The 22573-nt window shown below is 44.3% G+C and overlaps 1 protein-coding gene across 1 annotated transcript in view; it reads left to right on the top strand.

The window, feature by feature from the left end:
- Positions 1-1791: 1791 nt before the first annotated feature.
- The window catches only part of ENTPD1 (ectonucleoside triphosphate diphosphohydrolase 1), a 28805-nt gene continuing 8023 nt past the window's right edge, over positions 1792-22573 (top strand). The window contains exon 1 of the mRNA XM_010213111.2: positions 1792-1887. Within this exon, the coding sequence (XP_010211413.1) occupies positions 1872-1887 (16 nt within the window). The 5' untranslated portion in view covers positions 1792-1871. The remainder of the gene's footprint in view (positions 1888-22573) is intronic.

Raw genomic sequence — 22573 nt, 5'->3', positions numbered from 1 at the left:
AAACAGAGCAACTGCAAAAATAAGTACATTATAGTTTTTTGCAATATAACTTTGGAAGCAATATATATTAGTCTATCACTTAAAGTAGATCATCTTTGCCTCAGAAACCTATGCTAATTGCATCTCTAGGGAGGGCATAGTATCTCTTTAACAGCAGTTAATCATACCTCATATCACAGTTCACTGCCAACTTTCTGGCTTGGGCCTTTATGCTCCAGGAGGCAACTTCCTCTTGTGGGACAGTGTCATTGTGTGTCTTATCCCTGACTCATGTTGTACCTTCTTCCCAATACGGTTTCATCTGAATATGATGCTGAACTTCCCTAAGTAGAAAATTAGCACTGAGCAGCAAACTCAAGTTTTTACAGTAAAGCAGGATTACTGCGTGCTTGTCTGTTCCACACACCTTTGGTTGACTATAGGTCAATTTGTATATTCACTAATGCTACATGTGGTGTGGAGTTATCTGTTGGTCTCTGGGCAGGAAACCTGTAGACATTTTCTACTGAAGTGTTCTCACTTGGTAAGCTTGTATTTCCCAGCTATTTAGTAAGCGCTACTGTAAGCTGAATTGACTGAGCTTTGAGTCTATAGAACCAGTAAGTCTAAGCACAGTGGTCTGAATCAGTCCCAGAGTAACTATTTTAAATTACTGTTTAGTTAGGCTTAATCCATTTAACATATGGTGTATAGATCTTATATAATATACTGCTTTATTTGTTGTGATGGCACTGTTCTGGGAAGTACTCATTGAAGTATGTGGTTCATATGTTTTATTTTGAAAAATGAGATGAAAACTCTTCCTAAATTTGTCATTCTACACATCTATTTGGAGGGTTTAAGCTATGTGTTGAGCTCCTGTATCAGTTTCTTCCCTTCACAATGATTGTCATAGCTACTTGTGTTATGACAATAAGCAATGCCCATGCTCTGGTTTGCTGAGGGCCAATCTTTCAGAATAAAGTGGCAAATACCATCTATTGGCCACCTTCAGCTTTGTCTCCTGAAATCTCTTAAGTTTTAGACAGGAGGCTGCTGATACTTGTAAAAATGAATATTTTTACAGGCCTCTATTTTGATGTAGATTATTCTTTTCCTTTTCCCAGGAAGATGTTAATACAGAGTATCATTTTATCAGACTACAATGATGTGGACCAGGTTAATTTTATTTGTAAATAAAGAGCAGTTGCTTTTGTAATGAAAGCACCAGATGAGGGGTTTATTAAAGAAATGTGGAGAGAATTGAAGGAGGATCTAGAGATACTGCAGTAAGTAGAAAAACAGCTGTGAAAGACTTGTGCTTCTCAAGAGCTGCAGCAAGGGTAGGGGAGAACCCATCCTGGTAGGCTGGTAGATACAGGAGGTGACTTGTCAGCAGTTATTGCAAATAACACAGGCACAGATGGGAGCTTGACCTCCTATCTGGAAGGGATGAGTTATCTCTGCCCAGGCTACTTTGTCTTTCCATGCAGTCTGTTCAGTGTTAGGTGACTTGGAAGGCTGATGAATTGCTTTGTGCAGCTGAAATGCCATTTCCTTGTGAGCCAGCAACGTGGTTCTGCTGGAGCTGCTATGATGCCAAGGAGTTTGCCCAGGGCTGTCAATCCCACCACTGCAGGACCGTCCAGATGGACGGTGGGGAGTCCCAGCACTGATAATGCTGCTCTGAGGTAATTTCTACTTGAAGGGAAAGCCCTAGGTCTGCTTGCAAGTTAGCTCAGTAGCAAGTCATGTAGTGAAAACTAACCCCTCCCACAGCCCTGGACCATTAAAGCTCCCGGTTTCATGTGCACCTCTCGCTGAGAGGCGGCTCGGAGCCGGCAGACGCTGAGCGAGGAGGAGGGAGAGGCGAGCGGCGAGCGCCGGCACCCATGGATGAGCCCAAGGGTGAGGCGAGCGGCGGCTCCGCTTTGGTCGCCGGCCTTTGCCCTCGCGAGGAGGAGGGTGGCGTGGGGGGCGGTCAGGCCGGCATCGCTGCGGGCGGGCTCGGGGTGCGCGCTGCGCTCCGCGGGGGCCCCGCTCCGCTGCGGCTGCCGCAGTCCCGGCCCGCGGAGCCCCGCTCATAGCGGGCTCGGGGGCTGCAGCACCGTGGGAGGGAGGGGAGCGCGGCGGCGGCTTCGCGGGCCGGGGCGTCCCGCGTGGGTCGCGGCGCGGCTGCCCCGGGCGCTGCGGCAGCGCGGCCGGGAGCGCCGAGCCCCGCGGCGCGGAGAGGGGCATCGCCGTAGCAGGGGAAAAAGGGGGGGAGTTAAAAATAATCTGGGTGGCAGAACAGGGTGTTGGGATCCCCCGATGGAAGGTGGTAGCCTGGAGGACTTGCTGAGCTTGCCTGCAAGGGGCTCTGGGTGCCTGGGGTGGGAACTGTGTGGGGGCGCAAGGGCTCTCCTTGAGGCTGGCAGATCCCCCCGGGGATCCTGGGGGACTTGCACAGCTAAAGATACCCGCTGTGCCGTGAGCCCTCTCCTACACGATGCACGGGGTGCCAGAGCTTGCCTTTTATAATCAGCTGGCAGGGAGCGCCAAACGTAAGAGCACTTGTCACGCTGAGCACTTGGCAGAAACCTTCCCTAGTTTAGAAGCTGCTGTCGTCTTCCCGGCTGTCTTGTGCCCTGCTCGCAGCTGCTTCTGCAGCGCGGGCATCTCTTCTGCACTACCAGCAGCACGAGGCTCTTTGTGCCGTGTTTTAAACACAAGGCTGGAAACTCAGCAAGCAGTAATGAACTGGAAAAGGGCTGGGGCAGAAGCTTAACCGGCCATTAAATTGAGAGAGAGGAGCTTAGGGATAAGTTTGTTATTTTGGTGCCTTCTTGCTCTGTATTAGGAGAAAGTGACCTTTACTGTTATGACAACAGAGTATCAAAAATGATTAGGGTTTCCTCAGAATAAGCAAAATAAAATTGCAAACTGCATCTCTCCTTCAGTTTGTCCCTCAAGGTTTTATCTTCAAGCACTGTATTGAATGGCGCTTAAAGTGTTTTCTTAATCTGACCTCCATCAAAATTGAATGCACAGACTGGCAGAAGTGGGAGGTTAGCTCATTAATTTGTACAGTCATGAGTGAAGCTGGAAATATTTAGGAATAATTTCCCTCTTCTGAAGAGGGAGATAAGAATAGCTTTGAAAACAGTCTTTAAAAAGTTTCATTCCAAAAAAGAAACGTAATGCATGAGAGGAGAAGCCTTTGCCAGTGAGGTGAGGAATCACAGGAAAACAATTTCAGTGATGAGAACTGTGATTTAGCAAAGAGGACCAAATAAGCCTTCATTTAGAAACTGGAATTGTAAACAAAAAGCCAGAAGGGAACTGCCACTTCTTCCAAAATTGGTGATGGGGGTAGAATGGGCTGACTTGCAGAAAATGCAAGTCTCCTTGCAAGAACCTAATGAAAATCTGTGCAACAAATGGTGAAAGGATGTGTTTCAGTGTGTGGGAGAAGAAAAGATGGAGCACTTAAAAAAAGGGGGGGGGAGAGGGGGGCAAAACAAAAGCAGCCTAGTGCGCCTTTCAGGGACAGCAGTCACAGCTTATGCCACAGAGGAGCCCAGGACAGATGCTATCTACCAGCCAGCAGGTAAGTTTTCACCTTGAAATGAGTCAGAAGAGCAGGCTGAGTAATTGTTTTCAACAAAAAGGAATTACTCAGTAGGAATTATTCCAGTGAAGGACAAATGGGCCTGATGTCCCTTGAGAGTTTTGTCTGCAGGGATTGTACTGAACACTTTTGAGCTGCTCCTCTTGAAAGCCAGTATTTTTGATACTGATTCTAGATAGAATTGATAGTAATTTGGGTTACATTGGCACAGCCAAGGGAGAAGTTCTGCTTGGAGTGTTGCAGTTGTGTCAGCAGTAGGAAGAGCTTCTTGGGGGCAGAAAGTGTGACATAATCTGAAAACTATATGCAGCTGTGGGGAGCTTCAGTGTGGGGGGAAACATGATACTGGTGTTATGCAGACAGTGATACAGAGCAATATGCATTTTATGTTAAGATAAATGCATGTTTTTGGAAGTTGTTTGTGAAACTGAAGAGGTAGTTCCACTTCAGGGTTTTGTGTAGGTGATGATGCTAGTCAGACTAATAGCTAGTCTGTTAGATGGCTGTCCTTTATGGACCAGTGAGTGAGTATGGATAAGCAATACTAGTTCCAGTAATAAAGCAAAACCTGAGGGTAGAAATGCAGATGAAGACTGAGAATTTAAAGAATGCATACTGACTAATGCTCCAGAAAAGAAGGCTTTGGCTAGTTTGTTGGAGTAGTGAAGGCAACAAAGAAATTAAAACAAGGAAATGCAAGCAAAGTGGAAAAGAGGAATTGGAGAACATATGATACTAAGTACAGGTTGTGAATTGTGGAAGATTATTTAGAGGAAGTAAAGATATTGGGGAGAATCTAAAGTTGGCAGGACTAAGCACAGTTCAAAGGAGGCGTTCTATGTATGTTAGGAATAAAACATCTAGCAATTGCATAATCCTTATGGAGGTGGAGAGGGTAACATTTTAATAATGACTTGAAAAAAGAAATGCTTGATAGAACATTTCTTTGTATCGCAACATTTATTGTCTTACTGTGACTAGCCATTTTTATTAATGTTTCTTAGGAATAAAAATCTTAAGTATGTGAGATTAAATGTGCTAAATACTGAGATTATCTATGCTCAGGGATGATCATTTTCAATATTCTGGAATAGAACAATAGAAAAATCAGACATTGAGATGGATGCTAATGCTGATTTAATACTCCAGCAGTGTGATTATGGGCAGCCATAGAACTATTGCCAGATTAGCTTGACATCAGTTCTGCTGAGTTATTAGAGAAGCTTCTTCCTTGATTAAGTCTTAACAGCTGGAGGGTTATTTTCTTTAATTTAGAATGAGATTTGTCAAAGCAGTTTTCAGAATAATGTTATTGGGGGAAATGGGTAGAACAAGCAAAATGGATAATAGGAATGAATGTATAGGAAAGGAAATTATTCATCCAATATGGAAGCAGACCTGCCATGTAATGTAATCCCCTCAAGTGAGCATATTAATCATTATCCCAGTATAGAGATAGAGAATTTGAGTCTTTTGACAGCAAATACTCTAAAGAATATGTTTCTTTTGGTACTCAGTGACTAAAGAATAGCAAATATTGTACATTTTTATAAGGGGGAAAGCATTCCAAGTACTTAGACCTCTTTGTCTTTGCTTTCCTAAAGTCTATATTTCTCTTTAGAAAGTCAGCTGACTTATAAAAATAGATAACAAACAAAGCTAGCATGGTTTATTTTTCAGAGATAGTGAATGTTGTTGAAACTACTAGAAATTAATGCCTTCCTATGTTTAAACCTCTCCAAAGCAGTAGATGCGTTTCTGATTTTATTCTGACTGCAGAAGTCTCCCTGTGACTCTCCAGTAAAGAATGAAACAAATTAAGACCTGGATAACAGAAGGACCTCATAAACAGTTGTCAGAAGGGAATTGTCATTCAACAGCTGTTTTCAGAGGTGTTTTTAGTGGCCTGATGGTATTAACCATTTTCAGTAATGATCTAGAAAATGCTAAATGAGTGCTGATTTACAGATGGAGTTTGTCAGTGCTACAAGAACCAGTGCAAATACCAATTAAGTTGGAGGAAAATGTCTAGGGAAGCCAAGAGTGGTTGGAAACATAAGGAGCAAATAATAGGCTTCAAGCCAATTTGTGACAGCATGGCTAAGGCAACTTTGGGGAGGAAAGCTGGACATTCAAATACTGAATAAAGTGAAAAAGATTTCAGGATAATGCTGTCTAGAAAAAAATATGAATATTCATAGCAAAAAAGCTATGTGTTATGACTATGTTAAGTGATATATATGTATCATGGATGCATTGCATGGTAGAGGGGGAAAGCTGATCTCTAGTCAGCTGTGTTGTGACCACTGTTTGCCTTCTGGCTTATAATTAGCAGAAAAACTTAGAAAACACTCAAGGACTTCCCAGAAGAAAATAAATAAATTTAGGAAGCCCTGTACCTGGAAAGGAAAGGTTACAGACCCTCTAATAATTGATAGATGTTGTGGCCTTTCTGAAATTGCATAGTTGGCTTAGCATGGTGTGAAAATAACAGGTTTGGTCACATTCTTTTCCAAAGACACCTTTGCACCTGGAGTGCCGGTGGGCTTAAACACTGAGCAAAGCCTCTCTCAGTTAAACCATCTTCACTTCCTTGCACAATATTTTGTATCTTGTTGGTTCTAGCTCTCTTGTACATGGTGTATACTATGGAGTCGCATCTGATTTGACCCGTGTTGAGATACTAGTCAGGTTCTCAGCTTCGAACAGAGTTGTTTAAGGTTGTTGGAATGAAGAGGAGCAGTGGCTATTTTTAAAGACAGAAATGCTTTGTTTAAACTAGAACCATCATTCTGAGGTGGGAAGGAGCCAGGACTCCTGGGATTACTATTGCTTGAGACCAATGAGTCTGAGATATAACATTCTGCAGTATTTTCCCAAAATACCTAGGCTGTTTCTCCAGGTGATAAGTTAGATGGGGCCATTTCTTACATTATATTTTTGTCCCTGGCAGCTTCCCTTAGTTCAAGGTTAATGGCATGTGCTGCATCATCGAGTTTCTTACCACAGACCTGTCTGTAGCTAATGTGCATTCATTAGGAACAACAGAGTCAAAGGCTGCTCTTCCACAGCTTGTTTAACTTGACATAAGTCTATGCTGTTAAAAAAGGGGGAAGAGGAAGCTTGTTCTTGTCTCTAGTCTTGCTTCCTTTTCTTTTTTTTTTTTTTTTCCTGGAATAATTTTCTACTTATCTTGTTCATTGCAGCTGCTTGAATGCCAACACCAGCTGAAGCCAGAGAACAGGAGGAGGCAAGGGTGAAAGTTGCTCGGAAATTCGTTGCAAGACGAGGAGTGACACAAAAACAGTGCTGTATTCTACCAGAGCTGCCTTAGCTGTATAAATTCAGAAATGTTAAAGGGAAGAGTGTGAGTGACCAGATGGAAGGGAACAGTCAGCTAAGTGCACCCTCAGCAAGTTCATCTGCTCAGGTCCTCTTGCATGCTGATGCCTCCCAGATGCTGCTGGAAAGATCACTTTTCCAGCTTGATCTTTTGGTCCCACCTCCCTTTCCACCTTGCAGCTCTGTCTCCTTCATGCTGCTTTTCTTCACACTTGGGGCTTGCATGGGCAGTGTGCAGCCACCTGGCCACTGCTGTCAGTACTCTGGTACTCAGTATCCACAGTGCTACCAGCCTCCATCCTCTACCTGTTATAGAGATCTTCAGTGAGCCCTTTGGGGCTCTTGCTCCCTTGTCCTTGCCAGTGCAGGATGAACTTCTCATGAAGATCTGCAGAGCTGCCTCACTGCCTGCTTTCAGATCACCTCCAAAATCCCCCTCTGAAATGTAGTGCCAGCATGGTGGTAGGCAGCGGTTAAGCTCCCAGTATGTGAAGCTTTGTGCCCATCAGTCCAATCCATGCTGTCCTGTGGTCTCTTGTGAACTTCATCTAGCTGTGGACTGTCTCTTCTGCCCAATAGTAAGCCTTGCATGATGGTTTATGGGCTGAAACTTGCACCTTCAGTTGAGCATTTTTGCTTCACAGAAGTAGGTGTTAAAGGATCTTGCCTAAATTTATATTCCTCCTTTTAGCTTTTTGTTCCTCTTGAGAATCTTTGTCTTGATCATATTGCGTCTGTCTTAGGGAAGAAAATTAAAATTGACCTGTTTTTAGAGTAATGAGAGAAGTACCTTGTTTTGTGATTAGCTATCAGCAGCCTTTCAGCGAAAACTCACTGTAACTGGCCTTTGAGCTTTGCATGCTGTCTGGAAAAGGTGAATCAGCAGCCCAAGACACAGAAACCACTTCTGCCCTTTGTGTTGGGTTGCAGCAGTTCTGCACTCTGCTTGGAGGGCTCCTGAGGTGACTGAGCGGCCGGAACTGCTGTTACAGCTGTTGTGGTTTCAAAATGTTAACTAAGAGTGATGCTGCTGAAGGGGAAGGAGTGCAGCCTCTGTGCGCTCCTTCTGTGAGGAAGAAGTGGGCTGGGGGCCTCTGCAGCGTGGCTGATACAAGAGGATGAGTGCGTTGCAGCAAAGCCCAGGGAGCTGGCACAAAGTGCGAGGCAAGGCAGAGCCATATGCAGAGTGCCCTGGCGCTGGGGAGGAGTGATCGAGTGGGATCTGCTCTTCACCTGAAAATCCCCCACTCTTTGCAAGAGTGGCATGGGACAGCACTTGTCAGGATGGGTGTCTGCTTTGGCCAAGATCAAGGCTGCTGTAGCAGCTTTGTGGGAAACACTGGGAATGGGCAAATTCACCTTGAGTGCCTGTGCCTGATAAGCTGGTTTGCAGTTTCTATTTATTTAGTGGTGCTTTGCTGAAATAATATGGGAAGCAAACTGTCAGCTTTGTCTGAGACTGCAGTAAACACCAAACCAGCTTACGCTGAAAGAAACTTAATTCTGGTAAAGCAAGCTGTTGGGTTCTTACTTGCAGAACTCGGAAATGCTGTTGTGAAAGCCATAAAGTGGGAAAAAAAAAATCATTTGTATTTAGTAGGACTTAGTCTTTCATGAGCCAGAGAATTAAGACTTTGTTCTGGTCACAAGGTTAAAGATGATTTTAGTGAGTGGTTTAACACAGCTGGGCTCAACCTTCCCCACACCACGATAACCACCACCACCCTGTTCCCACACTGTGTGCTCTCCTGACTTTATTTGCACTCACATGACTTAGGTCAGCGCTCTAATGATGCTGACACAATCTCAGGAGCAGCTCAGGGAGGGGGGGAGAAAAAACAAAGAAAAGTTTCTGCATTTGTGCAAGGCAGAACCATGGCTAGACAAAGAGGCAGGGCAGTGTGTTTTCATGGCAGAGCAAACATTTAAGCAAACTGTGAAACTGAGTCTTTGCATTTTCGCTTAAATACAAAGTTTTACATGAAAAAACTGGCAGGTGCTATGAACACCTTAAAGGCAGTAATTTTACAGTTGCTTTTTAGGTTACAAAGTGTTTCAGCTTGAAGAGACTTGTAATTCTCTAACTGAAGGGCTTGTGTTATGGCCATTTGAGGACCATGAGAATGTGAAATGGATCCTGTAAGCCTTGCTGTGAATATTTACTTCTGTAAATGTGGATCTTGGAGAGCTCTTTCTCTACCCCTTTACTTCTCTGGAAGCTGTAACCATAGACTTGCATGGGATATATATTGCAAACCACATCCCAGGATATTTTGTTGTGGTGTAACAGTTGGTCTTTTGACTTACTAGCATTTCATACTGATTACATCTAACACAGCAAGCCTGCTGTTAGAGTCCATGGCTCTCTTGCAGTCAGGGCTCTTACTCTGTTCTCTCCTTCCTTTCCCACTGTGGGGCTCTGGTCTCTCTGATTCTGTGTATCAGCACTTCCCCCCAAACCTAAATGATGTTTTTCATGTTTTCTCATGTTTTTAAAGCTGTAACAGACATAAATCTAGCATGAGTCATGTGGTACTTTATTAGCCCAGTACTCTCTAAATGGATATTAGTCTAGCATAACACCAAAAAGAATAAATCAAAATGGCAGAAGAAGAATTTAGCAGTAGGTGTACTCGAAGCATGCTGCTGCTGCCCTAGACTCTGGGAGGGAATGTGTTGTGAGAATTGGTTTGAGAGCTTCACAGGCAAGTGGAGGAGATGGCCTGGTCAATGGGCCGTTAGGCTGTGTTACTGTCTTTGCACTGTGCTGTTGTCTTTTGCGCATTTTTGATCTGTTCAATAGGGATAACAATGTTGACTTGACGTATGCGTGGAAAGCATTGGGAGAAATACAAGTGCTATGATATGTTATCAGGGAAAGGCTGAGATTCCACACAGAAAAGTCAAGTATGAGGATTAATTTTGCTTGGTATTAGCTCCCCTCTTGTTCTGGGGGGGCAGCACTGATTACAGATGGTGCCACAAAGGCAAGGAGACCCTGGGAATGGTGGGAATGCAGTGAGACGGTCCTAGTCTTGCTCCCTGTGTGTCTGCCAAGAGAAAGCTGGAATCATAAGATTGACAAGCGTGAGAACTTTCTGTGGACAAAAAAGCCTCCTAGTGAAACTTGTGGTTCTGCTGAGGAATAATTGCAGCTATCCTGTCTCACCAGAACTTTTATGGGGAAGCTGATATTAATGCTAGCTTTGCTGTGTAATTTAGGGTACTCTGACTGAATCTGGATTACATTAGTGATGATAGCTTGTGCTGGCACACAGCAGCTCGCTATGTGATGGGCTGCAGACAGCTCCAGTTCACCATTGGTGCTGAGAGACCCTGGGCGTAAACTGCTTGAAAATCCCTCATGCTGTCACCCAGGGACAGACTGCCCTGTTCTTCTGTTAGATTTGGGTATCATCTAGTTTCAGCAGTTTGGCGCTCCAGTTACTTGAGCTCACTCCAGTCTCACTGAGTTCGTATGTGCTCTGCTGGGAGCTCCAAGCAAAAGGCCTGATGGCAGCAGAGCATGTTGCAAGAGCACAGCCCAGGCTAGTTGCCCTGAAAAATCTGCTGCCTTTGCTGTTGAGCTGTTAATGGGATCCCCCATAACTTAACCAGGCTGAGAGGATGCTGTTTTACAGCTATAATAGAGGCCTGAAACAAAGCAAAACTGCAGCCACACAACACAATGTCTGCAATGGCAGAAGGTTGGTGTGAAGCTGATGACATGTCTATGGTGCTTGCACTCCTCTTCTAGGTGAGGGAAAGACTGTTGTGCAGCCAACTTGCAAAAAGTGGAGCTGAATAGTTTCAACTACAAGCAGAAGTTGCCATCTCCTGACAGTTCCCCCTCCCTATACATGTTGTGTCACTGGTAGTATGTTTTCTGCAGGCTTCTCAAGAAGTTGTGAACTAAACACCCATAAAGCAGCCTTTCTCACATCTGGCTTGAGGTTATGTGAGTACTGAGCAAAGCTTTTCTGCCCTGCTGCAGGCTTCTGCAGGGCTTTTAACAAGCTACAGAGAAGGAGGGAGGGAAGAATGTCAAGATAAAAGAGGCAAAGCTGGTTGAGTGCTTTGCTCAGCCAAGTGCTATCATTATAGACCTGGAGTGGAAATATTAAGACTGAATTGAACTTAAAGACTGAACTATGAGTGGAAATGTGTGTGTGAGAACTGGAAGAAGCAACAGAGGGTTAAAAGAATGGTCTACAGCGATAACCAAGTGTAAGAGCAACACTAGTAAAACTGGGTAAACACAGGCCAATGTGGTGTTTGCGACATGCCCACACTGCTTGCGTGCTGATAAGGCCCCTGTGTAGATGACTTGTCAACAGAAGGCTCTGATAAAAGCAGGATGATGGCAAGGTTGCTGCACAGCCCCAGTGCCTTTGCTTCTCCTATTCTAGCAGGAGGACAGACTGGAGATGTAAAGGTGAGGAAATAAGTGTTGGACAGTGACTTTACCTGGTGTTCTCTGGGGATGAAGTAAGAAGATAGTGATGCAAAAGAATCTCACTGTAATAAGTGAGCTCCTAAAGCTCTTAGCTCCTAAAGATGACAAAAGGTCCATCCAAAATCCTGTAGTTGCCACTGAAGAGGAATCCAAGAGATGCAGTGAGGACATGATACCTTACCATATGTTCCTCACAAGTCATCCTGGACAGAGCAGCTGAACGCATCTTTCTTGGAGCTTGTGAACAGGGGGATGTGAATGAGTGCAAATGAGAGAAATCTAGGAGGAATGACTGAAGTAATTCCTCAAAACATAACACCTTCCTATTTCATAAGATCCTGCACTGACATTTGTTATATTAGTTTCCTTTAAAGCTGCATTTTAAAACTGTATGCCCCTCTCAAATGAGGAAACCTTTATTTGCTGGTAACTGGTGTATAATGCTGCTTCATTAAACACAGCTGAAGAACTTTCTGTTTCAAAATGATCAGTGATTAAAAATGGAATTGTGCCCAAAATAGGTTTGTGAAGACTTAAGATTGAAATTTTGGGGCAAAAATACGGGCAAAACAAAAATACAAGGGAAGTTGACACAGGCTCAGTGATGGAAAGTGCAAAGCTGTAGCTACTCATCTGCAAAGGCAAAAGGCAGTTCCCACAATGTGTGGTGGTTTCCTGTGCATCTGTACAAAGGGTGAATGAGCGAGCAGGTCGTGGCCCAGCAGGAGACCCACTGGGGAGAACCACCTGAATACAAGTGCCTGGGATTCTAGCCACTTTATAAATGCCTTTAAAACTTGGTCTCCCATGCTTGAGGCAGCCACACAGATTTCTCTTCATAGTATAGAATTACCTTATTTCTACTTCTTCAGCATGTTACTCCTTAATTCTACATCTTGCATCTTGTCAAGTAGAAAAGCTTGCTTTTGGGGACTAAATTCCATTTTCCACATGTGTTATTGTACAAACAAACAACTGAAGTTTGAGATTATTTTTCACGTTTGTCTTATTCTTTTCCAAGTTATATCTCATATTGTTTTCTGTGTAGGATGGTGGTTACCATAGATACTGTGGTTATTTATCCTTTCTGGATGTGCTGTTCCTCTTAGTGAATTACACTGCAATTTACCATATCTGAGATCTTTTTTCATCCATACCAGTGATAAACTGATTGCTTTGCTGTTTGTGTAATGCCCTGTCATTTTGATATGTTGTCTTGTGCTTTTAGATGACTCTCAATCCACAGGATAAAACCTCTATCCCAGCCAGTTTCTAATTTAAAAAATGGTGACATTGCATATTTGTTTAAGCATTTTGTACCAATAATTCCTGGAAACTTGAGCTCATCTCTTCTGGTATGGCTAATTTGACACAGAACAGTGTTTTAGTTCTCCTTGTTCTCTGCTTGTGGCAAGAGAAATATTATGGAAGAAAAGTCTGGCAAAGTATTCAGGATTGGTTGACCTTTCAGATAGAATCACACTAATAATAATAATAATGAGACAGCTCTCTAAGTTTTCTCTCTTCCTCCTGTTTCTACCTTGCCCCTGAAGAAAGTGTCCTGGATTGTAGAGGTAAATGTGAAGATAAGCCACTGCTTGATGTTTCATGGTGCTGAGAAAGTTGACCATTACCAGGCTTCCCAAATCCAAGCAGCAGTCAAGAGAAGCCTGACCATGGCATATGTTAGAGCTTCCTGCTTTAGGGGTATTCTGTCCTTATCTGGGAATTTACTTCCCAGGTTGTGCTGTTCTGCTGATTTAGCATCACAAGAAGTGACGCCAAGGCAGCTCTAGGCCATGTTTAAGGAATTACAAAGGGAACATTAATGTCACGAGTTTGCTGACTTATAAATGAATTCATTTATTTCTCCTTTGTCCCAGAGCTGTTGATAAAATAGTCTTTTAAATCCCCCTTGTACAGCAGGAGAGTGAGGAAAAGTGTGTGTTCAGACTTAGTCATACTAATTTGCTGCGACTGCTGCCGTTGGCCTGGAAATCCTGCGTCTGAGGAGAGGTCTCTGTACCCTTTTGACAGAAGAGAACTCTGGTTTCTCTACCCTGCTAGGCACCTTCTGTGGACACATGCTGCAGAGCAGATATCTGGAGGCAAATGCTCTGGAAGAGTGTAGGGATAGGTCAGAAACCTTTCTGCTTGCAATTTCTTTTGGGTAAGGAGAACCAGTCATGCTTGGTAAGAAGCTGTAATGTCTGCTGGTTCCATTCCTGGATTTGGTCTCTGAAGATGCCTGGGGAGGCTTCCCAGGAAAGCTGCTCCATCATCCAGAAATGAGCCAGGGTCTAACGCCTCTAGACCAGCCCCTGCTATAATGTATATGCCAACATGGCAATTTGGGGCCTTGTTCAAAGGATGGGTTGTTACAACAATGCCTGTTTTCATTACCACTATGTGCTGATCCTGTCTTATCTAAAAATGTGTCACTTATTCTGAACTGTTTGAGTCAAGGACCTTGTAAAAATGACAAATGAAGTAATGGAAAAAATAAAACTGAAGGCCAAATTATGGTGTCCTTGATTCTTCCTGGGATTTTACTGTGTCTCCTCCTCTAATAAGTAATCTGAACTTTCCAGATGGAGATCCTGTGCCAGACCATTCATCCGGCAAAACTCCTTTGCTGTTTTGTTCCAAGCCTGGATGAGGCTTCAGCCTGTCCAATGTTCTCTTCTAATCATGAGTATTTAGGTTCATATTTAACTTTTACTATTTCCCAATCTGGTTTTCATTCCCTTTGCTGCCTCTAAGAAGTATGTATTCTCTCACATTCAGACACTTTATTTTGAGGCCCTTGCCCTGCAACAGACTTTGGTCCCCTGTTCTTCCCACTGGTTGTCCCTAAAAATACCACAGGATAATTTGTTTCCTGCTATTTGAAATGGAAATAGTAGCAGCATGAGGAACATAGTATGATATTCATGCCAAATATCATGAGCAGAGTTCTCCCTGTGGTTTGTGGGAATCCCAGTTATTAAAGCTGACCTCTGAGAAATCAGTATGTTTTTCCACAAAGCCTAGAGAGTAGCTGCACTCCTCATCAGGAGACAGAAACTATCCCTGGCTGTTCCCTACTTTGCATTCTGCCACAAGGAAAGTAGATACCAGTGTTAGTAGCTGGAAGTAGGTGGGCAAATCTAGAAATGTTCAATTAGCTAGAGTATTTTTCTTATCCACCCACTCTTAACCTTTGCCTCTGCTTATGAGAGGGAGAGGTTGGGGGAGGTTGCTGCCCTACCTTGACAGTGAGCGACCCTTCACTTCATCTGCAAGAACAAGTTGCAAGCTGGAGGATTCTACCCCTTCTGTTGGCACCCTGTAAGTAGGTAGTGAACTCCCTGGGTGTTAAGATGTTCCTCAAAGAGCAAGATGCCCTGGAAAATGCCACATGTAGTGCTTGGGGCAAATACAGGTGTAGGGCAGAATCCACCCTTGGATGATTGCCTGTGCCCCTCCATGGAGTCCAGCTCAAGGGCCTTGCCATAAAGGACCTATGCTGATGGCTCTGCTTGTGCTGGAGTAGGGTGAAGCCCCCTTCCTGGGGCACAGGTGGTCTCCAGCACTCTCCAGTTCCCTGTGGGAGGTGGGCTGTTCACTGCGCTCTGCAGAAGGGCTTGGGAAGCACCAGGCCTCTGTGTGCTGAGGCAGCACTGGCAGCCTGGCCTCTGCTGCCTTGCGTGAGGAGAGTGGGATAGCGTGTTACTGCTTGTAGGCAGAGTAGTGCTGGGGAAGCAAGTCCCTGAGAAGCGCTGGTGGTGCGAGAGCAGAGCATGAAACTGTGAATGGGCAGCTCTGAGGAAGGGTCCTTGAGATGTGTGAGTGCCTCAGCTCTGTGGCTGGTGGTGCAGGGGGCAAGCTGAGGGGATGTGGTGTGGGGAGGGTGTATTTCAACACTAGTGAGGGCTGTGGGTGCAGGAGACACTGTGGGTGGCAGTGGATTTGGGTGTTTTCTCTGTGGTTGGACCCTGCGCCAGATCCTCCTGGGGGGCCAGCAACACTCTTGGTGCTCTGGGCTTTGTATTTTCCAGGAAGTTTCTGACATTTCTCACCCATTGTGGGTAGTGAAGCATAAAAAAGAATGCAAGGGTTGTCCTCAAGGCTGCTTGACTTGAGAGGGGACAACGGAAGGGGGGCTGCTCAAGGAGGGTGGCACAGGGAAGGGGGGTACACAGAAATAATCCCGATAGCACCTCACCTTCCCAAAGCTGCAGCCTTATCCTTAATGGTAGCAGCAGCAGCTGCGGTTAGTTAAATGCAATAGATGAGCAGGGATGACCTGGGAATGAGCAACCAAGGCCATGGCAGGTGAAGACAGGAGTTAATGCCTATTATTAGGAAGCTAGAGTTAAGTGCATAGCAAGACTGTTCATATTTTTTTCTCCTAATTATATAAAATTATGATAGATTTCAGCAAATGATAGTGTTATTCCTCAAAATCAAGGGTGGTCATCTCACAGCTTGCAATGCATTACATCCAGAGGAAAGGAATTGTATGTAGACACTGATATTGGTAGAAAAAGACATGTTAATAGAACTGAGAATTATTACTTACAGGCATTAAGTAATATACCTTTATTGTATATTAGCTGTTAATGTCTAGTAGCTCTTTAAATAAGTGATTTCCTAAATTTAAAAATAGTTGAGCTGAGTCAGTAGGGTGAGAATTTAAAACAGCTGAATGCAAATGCTAATCAGAAGCTGTCTATTAACATCTTGCTCAATTCCCTCAAAGCCTTAATTCAACAGTTAAGTTATGTTAATTTAAAAAATAAAAATATCCATAAAAAAGAAAGTCAAACTTAGGGAAACAAGGGAAGCTGATTGCAATTAATGCAAATTTAAAGTTAGCGCAGAATATGGTCAAAGGAAGCATTAGGAGAAATTTGTAGCCAGTGAAGTTATGAAAAATAAAGAATTTAAGCACATTGTGCACAAAAGGAAACAAGGCAGCAGCATAAGTCTGTTGGAAGCTAGCATATTAGAGATATCAATAATAAAGCTGAAAATGTGGCAATGCTTAATGTTTCTTTTTATCTGCAAAAGACAGATGTCTTCAAATCATCTGATAACCAAATATATTCAAGAAATAACTTGGGTGATGACCTTTGTGGGAAAAAAAAAAGTGTATATTTGCTAGATATTTTATGATGAAATTTCAGGTTTTATGAATCACAGTAATAAATCTACTTCATTTAAACCTACCAAATTTTAGTAGGCTAGTAGCAGAAATCAATAACAAATTGTGTGGTAGAAGGTTGAGGTAAATTATAATTCGTTCTTTCTGATCTGTGGACTTAGCCTAGTAAACACAGTAACTATCTAGTGGCTATTTGTCAGAAGCATTTTGCTACTTGTTGGTTGCATTTGCATATTTTGGCCTTACTGTTGAGATGTAAAACAGAAGAATATATTCCTCTAGAGAGGCTATGTAATGAGCGCTGTTGACCTCGGGAAGATTTTGGTGGGGATGGCGGATGCCAGCCGTGCAATAACAGACAGAGACCGTAGCGGGGCACAGGAGGCTGTGTGAGCCAGGCACGATTTCCGCTCCTCTCCCTAGTCAAGAGGTCGGGGAAGTGGAGTGCATCTGAGGCTGCCGGCCGGCCCGGAGCGTCTTGGGAACGTCTCTGGGTGGGAGGAATGTGCTCTGTGTGCTGCGCTGAATGGGGTCTTGTTTGTGGTGCTGCCCGGGTCGCCGCAGCTCCTGCCCGTAGTCCCTCTGACATCACTGCAACACCAAAACCGCACCACCGTGCCAGTGTAAGCAAGGGACGTGGGACTGGGCGCCAAGCACAAAGCCCTTCTGTGTCCCCTTCCGGCTGCGTGGTTGATCACGACAAGGCAGAGAAGGGCCCTGTGTGCTGCTGGTTCCTTTGCTGTGGGACCTCGCTGCTGCTTTGCTTTTGCAGCCTGCAACTCATGTGGATGCACTCTTCTGGGAAAGTGGCGCAGGCCCCTCCAAGAAACCCTATACCATGTCCCAGGGTGCTGTCCTGGGAACAACTTTAAAAGGACTAAAATGGTAGGAAGCTCCCACTCCAAACAGCACTGGACAGTGGAGTGGCTGCAGGAGCAGCAGAAGTGTGAGAGGAAGGAGCATGGCATTAGGTTTGGGGCAGCCTGGAGCTGGGGGGGGAGCAAACGTTTTCAAGCAATGGCAGCTATGTCCCTTGAGAGGAGCGCCTATCTTTTGCAGTGCTGATTGCTTATGGAACACTTAGAAGCATTTGTAAGTCTCCTTTAACTGCCTTCCCGCTGAGTCCTAGGAAATAGAGCTGGGAGAAAAGTCAAGAAGCCACTTGCAGCCCAAGGCAGGATCAGCTGGAATGGTGCTGACAGAGGACACCCAGCCATCCCAACCATTTTCCTCATGGCTTACCCATCCTTACTGGCAGAATAATTTTTCTGAAGTCTAGCTTGAACTCCACTGAAGTTCAGGCTCAATACTTTGGTTTTTATCTTCAGTGAACATGAAGAGTAGTGTATGTTCCTTTAATTTTTCTGCCCTTTGGTGGTCTGAAGACTGTTCTCTTGCCTCACTTGCTCTTTTCTTTCTAAACTAAACAATCCAGGTCAGTCTTTCCTCATAGGTCAAGTTTTTAGGCCTGTGATCTTCTTGTCGTCCTCTGGAGTTTCTCCACGTGGGCTACATCTTCCTTGAAGTGCAGTGCCCAAAATTGGTCATAGAAGTTCATATGAGGCTTTCCCAGTGTTAAATGGAGGAAAGATTGCTTGACAAACTACTCTAGCTATCAGAATGTTCTCTCTGCAACTGCTGCTAAACCAATTGTTCGCCAGCCTTTCTTTATCCAGTTTGATAATTTCTCAGTGTTATAGTTGCATTTGTGTGCACTAAACTGAGTTAGATGTTTTCTCCAGGCTGTCTTCCCCATTTGTCAACTTTGTTTGGAATTATAACCCTAAGCGTGCTTTTGTTCCTGTTTATGTTTTATCACAAATGTAAAGGCACCTTCTTTATTCTGTCCTCCAGCTTGTTTACAAAAGCATGTGGGCAAGGGCAAGGACTAATTAAAACCCTCTGTCCAGCTGTCTAGCCTAGATGCACATGAGTTTGCAGATTTGATACTTGTAGACAGGACTGTGACATCAGTCAAGTGTCTAAGGTTCTGAGCAAAATACATGACAATTTTTTCATAAGCTTCTAGGCAGCTTTCTGAGGGATCTGAAGAGCTCTGTTTTTGTCTGAAACAGGTGGGTTACACTATTTTGAAGCAAAATCTCCCTGTGTAATGTGGCCAAGTCCATGAAAATGTTTGAGGCGAATATGCAGATGAAAAAGGCAGATGAAGGAATGGACAAGAAAAGAAGTCACATGGGAACAGAATCAAGAAATGAGGGATAGCATTGAAATTATATGGAGAAAAAAACAGGGAGTTATTGATAAATGAAGTAGGTTGGCTTTTCCAAGTGTTTATGAACTCAAATTTTGATCCTAGTGGGTCTAAAGAAAAGAATGCCTTCTGAATCAGCACCCCAGAAGGTGATGCAAGTTCAGCATACCTGCTGAGCATACAGCTTTCCGGGCAAATTTAGTAATTACAAAAGCTCACTGTCCTCAGTAGGAATATAATGTGGGTAGCCCATACCCACCCTTGGTAGAACGGCCATGCTGGCAGTTTGAACCCTCTTTCTCTGCCCTAACTGCAGGCAGAACTTCGCACACACAAGCTCTGGTGGTTAGTAAATACACACAGGCCATGTTATCAAAATTGCTCTCTGCTGACCTTGCCAAGGTTCATTTGCAGGCACCTGCCCTGCAGCCTTGCTGAGGCATTCGGACACCTTTCAAACACGTGTTCAGATGCCTCTGGCTGTAGCTGCCTGTCAGGCAGGCAAATCGTTGGTCCTTGCTTTGAAAACACAGTGCCTACTGGTTCATTTCTGTACTATGCCTGGTTTCCTGGTCTTCACGAATGCCTGTCCCAGTGGGTTTGCAGCTTGAGGAACTCTACAGAATATATTTGCCCTTATGGGGTTATGTGATTGCTTGAGCAGCCAGCAGTTGTCCCCCAGGAGAAGGGAAGTGTGCTTAGGAAAGCAGTCATTGGAGAGGCTCCCAACAGACCCCAGGAACTTCATGGGTGATCAGCAGCAGAGCTCATAGCAGCTGATGGGCAGGATTAATAAACCACTGTCTTATTCTCCCCAAAACTCATGGGCAACAGACTGATGTCTTGGACCTTCTCTTTCTCATCTTATAGCACAGCTAATTTTATTAAATGTAATTTAATGAACATGAAGGCGACAGTGGGGAATGTCCCTTGATGTGATAACTGAGCAGCTTATAGCAAGGGATGCTCTTGTGGTAGGGTCAGCTGTGATCTTTTTTGTAAGAGGCTGGCTGTGGTTTTCTGACAAAAAGAGGAATCATCAACTTTACCTGTTATGCTAAGCCAGAGCTTAGAGCTCTATTTATGTTTATTAGAAGTGTTGGGTCACAGTGAGGCTATCTGAACTGAGCTCACAGACCTCTGGCCCACGGCCTTGGACTGTACACAGCATCTTTTCTTTCCTGCTTGATAGGCTTAATCTCAGTCCTAATGTCAGCCTCTGTTATTGCAGCTCTGGAAGCAAATCAGTACTTGATTTCTTTTAAGGTCTGTTGTTAATTCTTGTTAGGTAAGAAAGCAGTAAGGAGGTGGGGAGCCCTGACTGTGAATAACATCTCCTGGCTCCCAGACATGCCAGTGTCTTAAAGTGATTCCAGCTGGAGGAATGGATTTCTGTTTGTCTTGAAGAGCCACAAGACAACGAGGACGATCGTTTGCATTCGCACACAGCTGCCTTGTGTCTTTCCTGAGAGCAAAAGGGTTTTGGTAGTAAAACTGCTGTCAGCTGAAGCGGTTGCCAATGTCACTCTGTTGATGGCTAACTCAGAGCCAGAAAAGTTATTAATCTGTTTATGTTATGGGCCCAGGACCAATCACTGGATGGAGCTGGTGGCAACCTTGGAAGAAAAGAAAGAGGCCAAAATTAGAAACAGGCAGAGCTGCCTGTTAGAAGGCTGAGCTGCTGGGCTGTGCTCCAACATCTGGAGAGCACTAGATGCCTCTGCAGCTGGGCAGGACTGCAGCACCAGGCAGCTGCAAGCTCAGGAGTGGAGAAGAAAAACAGGGTAACTTGCTATGGATACGTACAACCTTACACGATATTTCTTGTCATCGCATACAGTGGGCACTATAGGAGAAAGCAACACAGATTTGTCTCGGTTTGTACTTCCCACCTTAATCTTTGGCTGAGGAAAATTGCTGCTGGAAAAGTCCTCGGGCTGGTGAGTCGCAGAGGTTGGCAGTGGTGGTGCTGCCCAGTGTGTTGGAGACTGAGCAGTGTTTGCAGGGAGTTTGGCACTGTTAACGCATGGAGCTGGAGATGTCCAGGAAGTAGATTTACTCCTTAGTCAGTGCAGCATCTACTGTTATGCCTAGACATGATGGAACTAACCAATCCCATAGGACAGGGAACTTGTTCCAATAACACTTATTTCTGAGCAAGTGGCAGGTGAGCGTGGCTTTTTGTTTTTGTGGGGTTTTTAATGCATTAAATTCTGTACCTAGCTTTACAGTGTTTCTCCAAAAAAAAAAGCCTATACACTTAAAACTTTTTTTGAAGGTTAGTGTTTTGCTAAATTACCCTTGGGACTACGCATATCACTTCTATGATAGACATTTTTGTATGTGAAATGGTTCAACAAAATACTGTTTGGTAGCATCAGGGTTTAGGCAGATTGATGCTCTGCTGCAGGAGACAAAAATGAACTCATGTAGTTACAAACCATTGAGTCCTGACAAGGGTTTATGATACTGAAATAAAATTCAGCAGGCAGAATTCATGTTCAGGGTTAGGGCAACAATGTGTGTTGGAAAAAAATGCCTAATCGCAGGTAAATACAGGATACAGATAATTGTCATTATGTCTGCCTGCAGACGAGGGATTTCAACACCCCTTTACTGGAATAGTCCATCTTAGTAGAAAAAAACATTTCTGATTTGGTGCCTCTGTACTTTGAGTGTTATTGCTGAAAAAAAGAGCGGCAGATGAACAGTCCTGCTCCCAAGTGAGCTTGAAAATCTCTGGGCTGATGCAAAGGCTCCCACCCTTCATTCCTGTGGTACTAAACACCCAGCAGAGCCATTAGTGGCTGCCTCAAGGCGTGATCTCAGAGTACGGTGGCAACACATGGATTTGCTCTGCAATTGTCAGTGATAGTTTCAGTTTTCAGGAATTTAGCTGCACAGCCACATTGTGCAGCTAAATCGTCTGTTTGCATTCAGTTTCCTCATGTTACAATAATTCTGTCTTCAATGGACACATTCAGTGCTGTCATAAGCTGAGCTGGCCACTATCTTCATCAAGAGGAAAAATCTCGCAGGTGTGCTATGTGCTGCTCTGATGTCTATAACCACCTCAAGCCTTGAGTTTGGAGGCTTTTTGGTGTTAAAGCTGTGTAAAATACTTTCTTCCTCCTCCTGTCCAGGAATTGCACTGGGTTATTTTTTTAAGCTGCATTCTTGGAGCTATTGGCAAGCACTCTGTGCCTCTAGCAGGCACTGACTGAAGTGACACGCTTCCAAATTTCACAGTTAGCCTCAGCGGATTTGCACATGATTGAGATGAGATCGAGCCCAAAGCTCCAGGCCAGTGTTGGGTTTCTTATGGACCTGCCTGTGGGCGTGATTTTCAAGACAAGTTCACTTGGCACTTTGAGGTTGCATTCTTGCTAAGCAAGTGGGAAGAAAATACTTGTCTGTGAATGTAAAGTCAGAGGTTTCCGGTGCTCCGTCGCTTTTTTTTCATGCAGGCTAAATTCTGAAAGTAACCCGCAGATTTTGGATCATTTCTAAGGCTGAGTAACATTTTTGTCTCTATGGTTCTGGTGCCTGAAATTAACTTCCATGTCAATGCAGAACCATTAGGAGCTGTTCCTGTCCAGGACTTGGCAGCTTTCTTCGTTTTTACATGACTTGCTGAGGAGCACCTGGATTTGGAGCTTTGAGGCAATATGGTCCAAGGGCTGAAGAGTGAGCTCTGGAGCTTGAGCTCTGGTATGTGGACACAAGCCAAGCTCAGTTACCTTAGGTTGAGCATGAAAAAGTAATAATTTGCCCAAATTAAGGTGCTTTCACACAAGTGTGGTGACCCACAGTGTGCTCAAA

Source organism: Tinamus guttatus, unplaced genomic scaffold (assembly GCF_059628265.1).
Source record: "Tinamus guttatus ecotype Peru unplaced genomic scaffold, ASM5962826v1 Tinamus_guttatus_pri_ptg000314l, whole genome shotgun sequence".
Classification (NCBI taxonomy): Eukaryota; Metazoa; Chordata; class Aves; order Tinamiformes; family Tinamidae; genus Tinamus; species Tinamus guttatus.
The sequence above is the reverse complement of the archived record's forward strand: the minus strand, read 5'-3'. Positions and strand labels throughout refer to the sequence as shown.